This window comes from Oncorhynchus masou, chromosome 31 (assembly GCF_036934945.1).
Source record: "Oncorhynchus masou masou isolate Uvic2021 chromosome 31, UVic_Omas_1.1, whole genome shotgun sequence".
NCBI lineage: Eukaryota > Metazoa > Chordata > Actinopteri > Salmoniformes > Salmonidae > Oncorhynchus > Oncorhynchus masou.
In genome coordinates this window covers 68,212,458-68,226,794 of record NC_088242.1, presented here as the reverse complement: position 1 = coordinate 68,226,794, position 14,337 = coordinate 68,212,458, and the positions used below count along the sequence as shown (strand labels likewise).

General features: G+C 45.9%; 1 protein-coding gene across 5 annotated transcripts in view; it reads right to left on the bottom strand.

Moving 5' to 3' along the window:
• Positions 1 to 2,325: 2,325 nt before the first annotated feature.
• The window catches only part of LOC135524320 (serine/threonine-protein phosphatase 6 regulatory subunit 2-like), a 38,950-nt gene continuing 26,938 nt past the window's right edge, over positions 2,326 to 14,337 (bottom strand). For all 5 annotated transcript variants that reach the window (XM_064951765.1, XM_064951760.1, XM_064951761.1 and 2 more), the window contains 4 exons: positions 3,985 to 4,130; positions 3,579 to 3,675; positions 3,350 to 3,474; positions 2,326 to 3,102 (listed from right to left, as the gene is read on the bottom strand). In XM_064951765.1, coding sequence (XP_064807837.1) covers positions 2,858 to 3,102; positions 3,350 to 3,474; positions 3,579 to 3,675; positions 3,985 to 4,130 — 613 coding nt within the window. In that variant the 3' untranslated portion in view covers positions 2,326 to 2,857. The remainder of the gene's footprint in view (positions 3,103 to 3,349; positions 3,475 to 3,578; positions 3,676 to 3,984; positions 4,131 to 14,337) is intronic.

Genomic DNA, 14,337 nt, shown 5'->3' with positions numbered 1-14,337 from the left:
TTGTTGGAGATCAATGTTTAACTTCTGTTCAAACCAGAGTGTCCTATTAAGACATGAGGTGCATTCTTCCCTTGATTCCTTGCATACTCTCTCCTACTCCCTCCATCCCTCAAAATGCAGGCTACAAATTGAAGGGTACTAATAGTAAAGTGAGTTATAAATATATGTGGGTATTAAAACTCTGAACTTGTATTACTGACGGTGGACAGTGGATAATATTTAACATGATAGGCTACAAATGGAAAATAGTGAAAGTCTGGGCATATAATTAAAACATTTGAGAGTGCACAAAGGTTAAACGGCAGGCATCAGTTTGGTAATTAAAACATTTGAGAGTGCACAAAGGTTAAACGGCAGGCATCAGTTTGGTAATTAAAAGGAAAAAATTAAGTAGATATTTTTCCACTTGGAACCTGACAGGTTGCTCAACCTTATTAATGGTTTTCTCGTACATAAAGCTGGTGGAATTAAGTCAAGGTCAGAATACGCATATCCGTAGACACTTCTGCCATCTCCAACCCAAACGAATAGCTGGCTGGTACATCCATTTCCCCATGCTTAAGTTCAAGGTCAGAATGCGCACAGACAGGAAAGTGCATGAAAAAGGAATTAAGTTCCTTTTATGTGCGCATATCTTGGTTCTGAATTGACCCTTTTAAAGACGTGTATGTTCATATAACTTTTAAAGACGTGTATGTTCATGTAACTTTTAAAGATGTGTATGTTCATCTTAACATACATGTGTATGTTCATATAACTTTTAAAGACGTGTATGTTCATGTAACTTTTAAAGACGTGTATGTTCATATAACTTTTAAAGATGTGTATGTTCATGTAACTTTTAAAGACGTGTATGTTCATATAACTTTTAAAGACGTGTATGTTCATATAACTTTTAAAGATGTGTATGTTCATATAACTTTTAAAGATGTGTATGTTTATGTAACTTTTAAAGACGTGTATGTTCATATAACTTTTAAAGATGTGTATGTTCATGTAACTTTTAAAGACGTGTATGTTCATATAACTTTTAAAGATGTGTATGTTCATGTAACTTTTAAAGATGTGTATGTTCATGTAACTTTTAAAGATGTGTATGTTCATGTAACTTTTAAAGATGTGTATGTTCATGTAACTTTTAAAGATGTGTATGTTCATATAACTTTTAAAGACGTGTATGTTCATATAACTTTTAAAGATGTGTATGTTCATATAACTTTTAAAGATGTGTATGTTCATGTAACTTTTAAAGATGTGTATGTTCATGTAACTTTTTTCAGTAACATCTCTTCCCTTATGTTCAATTTAACTTTTTTATCACTCAAATAGGCCTACAGTTTTACTTAATTTTTTCACCATGACCCTTCATATACTCTCTTAGCTACTGGTCTCAAACTTGTAAAACACATAATAAAATAAATCACTACACGGTACAAGAAAAGTGATGTTCTGGGTCAATTTCACCCGCAATTTGACCTTAGTCTATATAACTTTTGAACGGTGTGTCCTAGAAATAAGCTGCTTTCTGCACAGGAATGATATCCCTATGATACTCAAGACGCTGAACAACACTGATCTGGAGTCAAATTGACCTGCAATTTGACTCTTGAACTTTCTGTAAAACACATAATAAAAATAAATAAAATAAATCACTACATGGTACAAGAAAAGTGACATCCATGATGTTCTGGGTCAATTTGACCCCCACAATATGACCTTGACCTTAGTCTATATAACTTTTGACTGGAGTGTCCTAGAAGCAAGCTGCACAGGAATGGTGCAACCACGCCAACCACATAGATATGAGAATGATTTCCCTATGATGTTCAGAGGCTGAGCAACACTGATCTGAATTTCAGCTAAAACTGAGTTTTGACAAATGTTGACTTAAAACGTTGGATCACGGACGATCTGACGGATTTATGACTTTGACATGCATCAAACATTTGGCTCTATTGAAAGGTTGGGGCTATTCACCCAGGGAAAAGAGCATCTGAAAGAAGACATTCTCAGCAACATTTAAGGGCAACTGTGCTTTCTGTGACTGTACCTACTGTATTAACCTGGAACATAACTTGTCTGTAGGGTGTCCTGTATTAAGTCTCGCTATTGTTATTTTACTGCTGCTCTTTAATTACTTGTTCATTTTATTTCTTATTCTTATCCATTTTTTAAATATTTTTTTTAAAACTGCATTGTTAGTTAGGGGTTCATAAGTAAGCATTTCACTGTAAGGTCTACACCTGTTGTATTCGGTGCAAATGACTAAAATTTGATTTGAAGGAGAGCATAATAGTTGACCTACAGTATACATGACCGTTGAAATTCATTTGACCTCAGTTTAATAACATACAAGAACATCATCGTCATAACATATATTATCTATTATACATATCACATGCAAAAGCATAAAGAGCAATACACATCCTCTTCTTACATAGCCCTTTCCTGCAGTCAAACAACCTAGTGGCCTCGTTGGTAGAATGTTATTCATATTTTTTATTATTAATAAACATAATTTAAAAAAATGCAGAAAATCTATGTCAAACAGTTTTGTTATATTTCAGTCTTCTGTGATGTAAGGTATATAAAGTCTATTGGGATGTAAATTCAAAATGTAATACATTTCAACTCTATATCTGACATGGTACAGGTGTCTTCTTCTTTTTAAGCCCGTGTGAGTTGTATACTTTTGTTTCAAAGTACATTTTCTTAAGACTACCAAGTGACCCTGATTTAGCCCACTGCATTAAAAGGTTATCTCACAGTTTATACAACAGAGTCGCTGAGTCTGTCTCTCTAAATTCATTGAAGCTGTGTGTGTGTACATCTGTGAAGTTACATTTGTGTGTGTGTATCAGGTGAGGCTGTACTGTCCCAGAGCAATGATCAGGTCCTGTAGAGGTTGTGTGTGTTCTGCTTCCAGCAGGTCGTGTTGAAGGCTGAAGTGTGTGAGGTGTATGAACAACGTGTTGAGGTGGGGGTGTAGTCCCAGAACCAGGGCCTCTCTGTAGTGACTCCAGTAGATATGAGCCAGAACACGGAACAACAGCAGAAACACCTTCTTGACCAAGAAAACAAAGCCTGCTGGGAACACTGACCCTGGTGAAATGAGATGGATAGGATGTAGAGAGGTGTTGGGGATAACACAGGGAAGGGAAATAGTGAGGAGGCAGAGGATGATGTGTAAGGTAGTGGGGGAGTGGGAATGAAAGGGGAGAAGGGTTGAGTATTTGATTGACTGATAGATCAGTTGGTTTGTTATGTTGTAGTCATTGGTTGATGATCAGTAGGGCAGTGAATGTCTGCAGCACACACACACTGTGTGTGTGCGTGCGTGCGTGCGTACCTGCTCTGGTGGGGAAGACATCTTCATCTGTCAGTAGGTCTTGGATGTAGGACATGGTATAGTCAAAGTAGAGAGGAGCGGAACACCTCAACTTCTTCCCCTGATCGTCTGTCCATGTATACACTCTACACACAGACACATTGAGGGAGCAGAAGGGTATGTCTGCATGAGTGTGAATATTAACGTACGTACGTGTGTGTGTGTGTGTGTGTGTTTGAGTGTGACTTACATGTTATTTGGTCCGCAGGCTGTAGGACAGGTGGTAGGAGTACATAACTCAGAAAGGGTACTGGAGAACAGGTTAATATGCTTAAAGAAAGCTACCGCTGGAGAGGGGGAGAGAGAAACAGTTTAGGTTATAGTAATGCAATATTGGGATTAGGGATATACAAAATTAACCCTAACTCTTTTGGCATAACCCTAAAGTAACCGTATCTTCATGTCCACATCCTGGTTCAACCACAACTCTAATCTTGGCATAACCCTAACTCACTTTATGTTTAACCCGAACACTCCCAAATAAGGCTCCCATTTCTGAATTCCCTGTGTGTGTGTGTGTGTGTGTGTGTGTGCGTGCGTGCGTGCGTGCGTGCGTGCGTGCGTGCGTGCGTGCGTGCGTGTATATATATACTGACTGTTGCTGGCGAGCCACTCAGCCTGGTCCAGTCCGGGTGGCAGGGCGGTGAGGGCGGTTATGTCGGTGTGTGTGATCCTCTCAGAGACATACTGATGCTGCAGATAGGGACGCTCCTCCAACACCAGCTCATTGTTATTATCTCCCCTAAACAATACAACACACACAGTTAAAGTGTGAGTGTGTCTGTCAGTATTTAAGTGTCCATGTTCCACTGCTCCAGCTGCAGTCATCAGATTACATCGTTTGCAGTCTGGACTATATGGTTTACTATATGCTCACACACACAGCTGCTGCTGCAGTCTCTTCCCAGGTAACACATAACATTCTGAAAACCATTTGTGTTTGTCTTGTTATTCTGGAAAATAACTCCAATTGACTCTCAACTAATTCATGCCTTCAGGTTAATACATTTACCACTATATTATTCTAATTGTAGTCTTATAGAGTTATTACTAAAATAACTCATAAATCAGGTCTTCTTAGAAAACCAGTTGGTCCAATAACTAGACTGGTGCCCTGCTAATCATTTCAAAGTAATAAGTGTACACACTACCTTACAGTATGTATTAACTCATTTGTTAGTACAATTAACTGTTTCAGAAAAATCCACAATATTTAGGAGTGACCAAGCTATACAATTTATATGATTAATATTTGGTTGCACTCTCCCATTTCATTTGGTAATAATACATTTTTGACCCCATCTGTCACTTCTTTTTTTTCTTATTCAGGCAGAAAGGGTGTAATCTCACACAGAAATGCTGTGATGTGTTGGCTTCAGTTCTCAGCTCAAACTCCTCTAATCTAGGAGAGAGCTGGACCTGAGTGATACTAAACTGCAGGATGCAGGACTGGAGCTGCTCTCTGCTCAACTGGGGAATCCACACTGTAAACCGAAGACACGGAAGTAATGACATCGCTCAAATATGCCATTAAAACTAATTTGTTAGAAAATATAAATTGATCCTTCATGTAGAGCTGAGATGTTTTTCTCCCATTGCAGGCTGAGAATTGTAAAGTCACAGTGGAAGGCTTTGCTTCTCTGGCTTCAGCTCTGAGGTCAAATCTCTCACACCTGATAGAGCTGAATCTGAGTAACAATGAACTGCAGGATTTAGGAGTACAGCTGCTCTCTGGAAGACAAGGGAGTCCACACTGTAAACTGGAGGTTTTGAGGTGAGATATATCATACAGAACTTTGGGCATATTCTATCTCAGCCAGTGTGTGTCAGCGAGTGTGAATATATACATACTGAAATACACATTCGGTATATATTCATGCATGTTGTAGTACAATGTTTCTTAGAGCTTGGTGAGAGCATGGTTATCCTATGGTTATTTTGCATACAACCTTCCCACAACTTTCTGGGAATGGTGCAGGATAGTCGCTTGGTTGGGAACATTCTCAGCACATTTAAGGAATTTGACAAAAAAATCATTATTTTTGTGGTTATTTCATTACTTTAACCTTAAAGTTTAAACATGGTTAGATTTGTCAATTTTGGTAACGTTCAAGGAATGTTCTCCAACTGGTTTGACATTGGGGAATGTTCTCCAATAGTTCAGAGAACATTAAGAAACAACTTTCTTCTGTGGGAATTTCAGTACTTCAGCGTAACGTTTCCTACAGGTTTCCTCATAGTTCTATTTGTTATTGTTACATAAAACCCACAAAACATTAGTAACGTTCAAAGAATGTTCTAAGAACATTATTAAAAAATATATACATTCCGTTCTCAGTGTCAACAAAACTTTGTCTATTCTCTATCTTGTTCAGGTGTATTGGCCGCACTTTGAAATGGGGTCTGTTTGAATAGACTAAAATGAATAAAGAAAGCTTTGAATTTTTTTTTTTAAATAAACACACTAGCGCCATCCCGGTGGTGCAGTGGACTAGTTCAAAGGATAGAGAATAGAAGATCATAAGTGCGAATATCTCACTGACACCGTGCCACAATAAAATGCCTAAGCAAATTAATTTCAATGTCCTCCTATCTGTGTTCAAAACAGTTAACCTAAGCTAGCAGTGTTATTAAAAGTAATTTAAAAACATTCACATAACCAATCATTTCCATTCTCAGAATGTTCATAAAACAATCTCAGAACCTCCCTGCAAACTAAAAAATGTACTCCCAGAACAAGCAACTTTTTCACTCCCATTCTTAAAAAGTAAAAAAAAACAACATTGTTTTACCGGTCAGGAAGATTCGTTACCAGACCAATGGGAAACCAAAAACATTCTCTGTCACAACTTCCAAGGACCTACAGTGACCAAAAATATAAACGCATGTAAAGTGTTGGTCCCATGTTTCATGAGCTGAAATAAAAGTTCCCAGAAAGGTTCCATACACACAAAAACCTTATTTCTCTCAAATGTTGTGCAAAAATTTGTTTACACCCGTTAGTGAGCTTTTCTCCTTTTCCACAATAATCCATCCACCTGACAGGTGTGGCATATCAAGAAACTGATTAAACAGATGCAACTTGTGCTGGGGACAATACAAGGCCACTCTAAAATGTGCAGTTTTATCACAACAAAATGCCCATAGATGTCTCAAGTTTTGAGGGAGGGTGCAATTAGAATGCTGACTGCAGGAATGTCCACCAGAACTGTTGGCAGATCATTTAATGTTAATTTCTCTACCATAAGCCACCTCCAACGTCCTTTTAGAGAATTTGGCAGTATGTCCAACCGGCTTCACAACTGCAGACCACGTGTAACCACGCCAGCCCAGGACTTTCACATCTGACTTTCCCCACTCCGGGATCATCTGAGAGCTGTCACCCAGACAGCTGATGAATCTGTTGGTTTGCACAACCGAAGAATTTCTGCACAAACTGTCAGAAACCGTCTCAGGGAATCTCATTTGCGTGCTTGTCGTCCTCACCAGGCTTTTGAGCTGATTGCAGTTCGGCATCATAACCGACTTCAGAGGATGGAAAATGTTGTTTATTTGAAGGTTTTTAAATAACTTCCTTAACTTTCACTGAAGAATTAAATTATACTTTTAATTACACTGCTAGCTTAGTTTAAATGCTCACCTTCGATGGCCACTGGCACGCTGGAGAAGTGTGCTCTGCTCTTTCACGGATGAATCCCAGTTTCAACTGCACCGGGCAGATGGCAGACGTCATGACGTTATGTAGGCGAGCGGTCTGCTGATGTCAACATTGTGAACAGTGCCCCATGGTGGCGGGGGTGTTATGGTACGGAAAGGCATAAGCTACGGACAACGAACACAATTGTATTTTATCGATAGCAATTTCAATGCACAGAGATACCGTGACGAGATCCTGAGGCCCATTGTCGTGCCATTCATCCGCTGCCATCACCTTTCAGCATGATAATATACTGCCTCTTGTCGCAAGGATCTGGACACAATTCCTGGAAGCTGAAAATGTCCCAGTTCAGACATGTCACCCATTGAGCATGTTTAGGATGTTCTGGATCAACATATACGACAGTGTGTTCCAGTTCCTGCCATTATCCAGTCCAACATTCCACAAGCCTGATCAACTCTATGCGAAGGAGATGTGTCGCGCTGCATGAGGCAGATACTGACTGGGTTTCTGATCCACACCCATACCTTTTTTTAAGGTATCTGTGACCAACAGATGCAGATCTGTATTCCCAGTCATGTGAAATGCATAGATTAGGGCCTAATCAATTCATGTAAATTGACTGATTTCCTCATATGAACTGTAACACAGTAAAATCTTTGAAAAAGGTGCATGCTGCATTTATATTTTGGTTCAGTGTAAATGTGCTTGCTTGGTTATCTCCGGTGCTCATGGGTGCTAAAGCGATTTAATTATGCACCTGTGTAATGAGGTTAAAGAGCTGTGTGTCTGGTCGTTACGGAAGCATCTGTTCAGCTTAACAAATCAGAGATGAGGAGGGGCGGGCTGAGGAGATGATAAAGTGAGAGGGGTAATACTTTGCTATAATGCATTATAACCACAGACACATTAAATGTATTGTGATATTGGTCAATGTCTCTGTCCTAGAGAGTCTAAACCAGGGACTGGAGCCAGAGAGATTTGACTTCATGCAAAGCAGGTCCAAGTTTTCCACTATACTACACTACACTGTCAATGTTTTCCACTGACTATATCAACACACAGTCAGTGAAGTGAAAGCAACGAAAATACTTTCAACCTTGATATCTGTGTGTGTATTTGAGAATGTGTGTGTGTGCGTGTGACCTTGTTACACTGATAACAGACACATTCTGTTCTCTATGAGGAGTTTCAGTCCCTGCTGGGGTTGCCTTGGTGTGTGTGTCCTATTGGCAAAACAGCATGGCCTTTGTCCACAGGAGAAAGAGAGAGACAGAGAGCAAGTGAACGATGACAGAGGGAGGTTAGGGTTAAAGGGTAAGGTCAGGACAAAGTATGTAGGAATCTTCAGAATTGCTTTTAAACAGCATCTGGGGATGGTGCAGACAGAAGGAAGGTCACATTGGGAATCAATATAGTAAATTAGCGGTGAACATAGCGATCAGGCTGGTTTTACCACGCTGAGGGAACTGTCAACTAAACTTCCTCCCTATTCTACTCTACACAATTGCCCCTTTATTTAGACTACCCTCTCTACCAACCACCTGTACACACACACACACACACACACACACACACACACACACACACACACACACACACACACACACACACACACACACACACACACACACACACACACACACACACACACACACACACACACACGTGAGAGAGCAGGCTCACAGTGGATTCTGTTTACCTATAAACACACCACCTACTTTGGATTCGTGTGTGTGTGTGTGTGTGTGTGTGTGTGTATGTGTGTGTTAACGTTTCACTGCACTCTGTGGACGAAGCAAACAGTAAACCAAGCATAACTGTCTGTTTAAAAAGCCACACAAGCAACCTATATATTCATGACATTTTTTAAAGCACACACCATCTCTTCTTAAACACTTTTTGAACCACAATCCCATCACAATCCCATCATTCCTGCTTTTTGCCTCAGAAAAGGAATCTATATCCCCGTTGTTATCAGACAAATATGTGCCACACACACACACACACACACACACACACACACACACGTCCTTATAAAGAGAACATTCCTCAGTTTACCATGTCCAGCAGCCGTCTCTTTTTCCCAGTATCTACGTCTCTCGCTCTATCCCCAATTTTCTCTCTCCACCTCAGTTCAGATCTTTTGAGTTCTAACTAACTGTTCAACCTACTGCCAGCCCTACTCACAAACCCAGTCTAATCTGAACTAGCATAGAACAATGAGAGGGAAGGGGGGGAATGGATAGATTGAGAGAGAGGAAGTGGAGAGATACTTACAGTTTGTTGACGTCAGAGGGCTGGGGTACTATTTGTGTATCCGCGGCAGAGGGGTGACTCTGGCAGCCCCCCATGGCTGGGAGCTAAGACCTCGGAGTAGCCAGCGACAACCCTTTCCATCCGGGGCCGGGCTGTTACACACACAACATAACACACTCACACATGCTCTCACAGTCACTCATACAAAACACACTAACGTAGGCACACTTTACTACACACTAACACACAGACCTCCTCGAGCAAAGTTCCAAATATGAATTATATTCACAAGTGTAAAATCCACTGTGTACAGAAAAGTCCTCTTCTCCCTCCTCGTGTTAGTGTGTGTCTGTTCTTTGTCTGTGTCCCACGCCCCTAGACTCCTCCTCTGTGAGGTGGACAGGCAGGTTTCTCCACAAACATATTTACTGAGCCAAGAGCTCTCGACTCCTCCCCCTCCATCTCTACTCCACCCCTCCCTCCATCTCCCTGCACTAGGTAGCCTCGTGGTTAGAGCGTTGGGCCAGAAACTGAAAGGTTGCTGGATCGAATCCCTGAGCTGACAAGGTAAAAATCTGTCATTACGCACCCTGAACAAGGCAGTTAACCCACTGTTCCCCGGTAGGCCGTCATTGTAAATAATAATTTGTTCTTAACTGACATGCCTAGTTAAATAAAGATTCAATTTAAACATTTAAAAATCTCTACTCCACCCACCTGTCCATCTCTACTCCACCCCCTCCCTCTCTACATCTCTAATCCACCCCCTCCCCCTATCCATCTCGAATCCTTCGTCTCTACTCCACCCGCTCTCCATCTCTGATCCACCCCCTCACTTCCATCTCTACTCCACCCCACCTCCGTCCCTCTCTACTCCACCCCTTCCATCTCCACTCCAACCCCCTTCCTCCCTACTCCACCCCCTCCCTCCCTCCATCTCTACTCCACCCCCATCCCTCCTCCAACTCTACTCCACCTCCATCTCTACTCCACCCCTCCCTCCATCTCTACTCCAACCCCCCATTTCTACTCCACCCCCTCCCTCCCGCTCTACTCCAACCCCTCACTCCACTCCCTCCATCTCTACTCCAGCCCCTCCCTCCTTCTATACTCCACACCCTGCCTCCATCTCTCTACTCCACTGCTCCCTCCTTTCCTCCCTCTCTACTCCACCCACTCCATCTCTACTCCACACCTCCCCCCTCTACTCCAACCCCTCACTCCACTCCCTCCATCTCTACTCCACACCCCCTCCCTCCATCTCTACTCCACCCCTCCCTCCATCTCTACTCCAACCCCTCCCTCCACTCCCTCCATCTCTACTCCACCCCCTCCCTCCATCTCTACTCCAACCCCTCCCTCCACGCCCTCCGTCTCTATTCTACCCCCCCTCCCTCCATCTCTACTCCACACCCCCTCCCTCCATCTCTACTCTACCCCTCCCTCCCCCCATCTCTACTCCACCCCCTCGCTCCATCTTTACTCCACCCCCTCCCTCCATCTCTACTCCACCCCCCATCCCTCCATCCCCTCCCTCCATCTCTACTCCACCCCCTCCCTCTCTACTCCATCCCCTCCCTCCACTCCCTCCATCTCTACTCCACCTCTCCCTCCCTCCATCTCGACTCCACCCCTCCCTCCCTCCCTCCATCTCTAATCCCCTTGGGTTGTGCTGTGGCGGAGATCTTTGTGGGCTATACTCAGCCTTGTCTCAGGATGGTAAGTTGGTGGTTGAAGATATCCCTCTAGTGATGTGGGGGCTGTGCTTTGGTAAAGTGGGTGGGGTTATATCCTCCCTGTTTGGCCCTGCCTGGGGGTGTCCTCGGATGGGGCCACAGTGTCTCCTGACCCCTCCTGTCTCAGCCTCCAGTATTTATGCTGCAGTAGTTTGTGTCGGGGGGCTAGGGTCAGTTTGTTATATCTGGAGTACTTCTCCTGTCCTATTTGTTGTCCTGTGTGAATCTAAGTGTGCGTTCTCTAATTCTCTCTTTCTTTCTCTCTCTCGGAGGACCTGAGCCCTAGGACCATGCCCCAGGACTACCTGACATGATGACTCCTTGCTGTCCCCAGTCCACCTGACCGTGCTGCTGCTCCAGTTTCAACTGTTCTGCCTTATTATTATTCGACCATGCTGGTCATTTATGAACATTTGAACATCTTGGCCATGTTCTGTTATAATCTCCACCCGACACAGCCAGAAGAGGACTGGCCACCCCACATAGCCTGGTTCCTCTATAGGTTTCTTCCAAGGGAGTTTTTCCTAGCCACCGTGCTTCTACACCTGCATTGCTTGCTGTTTGGGGTTTTAGGCTGGGTTTCTGTACAGCACTTTGAGATATCAGCTGATGTAGGAAGGGCTATTTAAATAAATTTGATTTGATTCCACCCCCCCTCACTCCATCTCTATTCCAACCCCCTCCCTACCCCATCTCTATTCCAACCCCCTCCCTACCCCATCTCTATTCCAACCTCCTCCCTACCCCATCTCTATTCCAACCCCCTCCCACCCCATCTCTATTCCAACCCCCTCCCACCCCATCTCTATTCCAACCCCCTCCCTACCCCATCTCTATTCCAACCCCCTCCCACCCCATCTCTATTCCAACCCCCTCCCACCCCATCTCTACTCCACCCCCTCGCTCCATCTCTACTCCACCCCTCGCTCCATCTCTACTCCACCCCTCGCTCCATCTCTACTCCACCCCCCCCACCCTCTACTCCAACCCCTCACTCCACTCCCTCCATCTCTACTCCACCCCCTCTCTCCATCTCTACTCCACCCCCCCCACCCTCTACTCCAACCCCTCACTCCACCCTCCATCTCTACTCCACCCCTCTCTCCATCTCTACTCCACCCCCCTACCCTCTACTCCAACCCCTCACTCCACTCCCTCCATCTCTACTCCACCCCCTCGCTCCATCTCTACTCCACCCCCTCGCTCCATCTCTACTCCACCCCTCCCTCCCCCATCTCTACTCCACCCCCTCGCTCCATCTCTACTCCACCTCTACTCCACCCCCTCGCTCCATCTCTACTCCACCCCTCCCTCCCCCATCTCTACTCCACCCCCGATCTCTACTCCACCCCCTCGCTCCATCTCTACTCCACCTCCTCGCTCCATCTCTACTCCACCCCTCCCTCCCCCATCTCTACTCCACCCCTCCCCCTCTACTCCAACCCCTCCTCCACTCCCACCAGCTTTACTCCACCCCCTCACTCCACTCCCTCCATCTCTACTCCAGCCCCTCCCTCCTTCTCTACTCCATACCCTCCCCCATCTCTACTCCATCCCCTCCCCCTATCTCTACTCCATCCCCTCCCTACTCCAACCCCCCCCCTCCCTCCCTCTCTACCCCAACCCCCCCTCCCTCCCTCTCTACTCCAACCCCTCACTACACTCCCTCCATCTCTACTCCAGACCCTCCCTCCTTCTCTACTCCACACCCTCCATCTCTCTACTCCACCCCTCCCTCCTTTCCTCCCTCTCTACTCCACCCACACCATCTCTATTCCAACCCTCCCTCCCTCTCTACTCCAACCCCTCCCTCCACCTCTATTCCACCCCCCTCCCTCCATCTCTACTCCACACCCCCTCCCTCCACCTCTATTCCACCCCCCTCCCTCCATCTCTACTCCACACCCCCTCCCTCCATCTCTACTCCACACCCCCTCCCTCCATCTCTACTCCACCCCCTCGCTCCACTCCCTCCATCTCTACTCCACCCCCTCGCTCCACTCCCTCCATCTCTACTCCACCCCCTCGCTCCATCTCTACTCCACCCCATCCCTCCATCTCTACTCCACCCCATCCCTCCATCTCTACTCCACCCCATCCCTCCATCTCTACTCCACCCCCTCCCTCCATCTCTACTCCACCCCCTCCCTCCATCTTTACTCCACCCCCTCCCTCCATCTCTACTCCACCCCCTCCCTCCATCTCTACTCCACCCCCTCCCTCCATCTCTACTCCACCCCCTCCATCCATCTTTACTCCACCCCCTCCATTCATCCATCTCTACTCCATCTCAACTCCAGCCCCTCCATCCTTCTCTACTCCACACCCTCCCTCCATCTCTACTCCACCCCTCCCTCCATCTTTACTCCACCCCCTCCATCCATCCATCCATCTCAACTCCAGCCCCTCCATCCTTCTCTACTCCACACCCTTCCTCCATCTCTCTACTCCACCCCCTCCCTCCATCTCTCTACTCCACCCCTCCCTCCATCTCTCTACTCCACCCCCTCCCTCCATCTCTCTACTCCACCCCTCCCTCCTTTCCTCCCTCTACTCCAACCCCTCCGTCCATCTCTACTCCATCCCCTCCCTCCATCTCTCTACTCCCTCCATCCATCCCTCTACTCCACCCCCTCCCACCCTCCATCTCTACTCCACCCCCTCCCTCCATCTCTACTCCACCCCCTCCCTCCATCTCTACTCCACCCCTCCCTCCATCTCTACTCCACCCCTCCCTCCATCTCTACTCCACCCCCTCGCTCCATCTCTACTCCACCCCTCCCTCCCCCATCTCTACTCCACCCCCTCGCTCCATCTCTACTCCACCTCTACTCCACCCCCTCGCTCCATCTCTACTCCACCCCTCCCTCCCCCATCTCTACTCCACCCCCCCGATCTCTACTCCACCCCCTCGCTCCATCTCTACTCCACCTCCTCGCTCCATCTCTACTCCACCCCTCCCTCCCCCATCTCTACTCCACCCCTCCCCCCTCTACTCCAACCCCTCACTCCACTCCCACCAGCTTTACTCCACCCCCTCACTCCACTCCCTCCATCTCTACTCCAGCCCCTCCCTCCTTCTCTACTCCATACCCTCCCCCCATCTCTACTCCATCCCCTCCCCCTATCTCTACTCCATCCCCTCCCTACTCCAACCCCCCTCCCTCCCTCTCTACCCCAACCCCCCTCCCTCCCTCTCTACTCCAACCCCTCACTACACTCCCTCCATCTCAACTCCAGACCCTCCCTCCTTCTCTACTCCACACCCTCCATCTCTCTACTCCACCCCTCCCTCC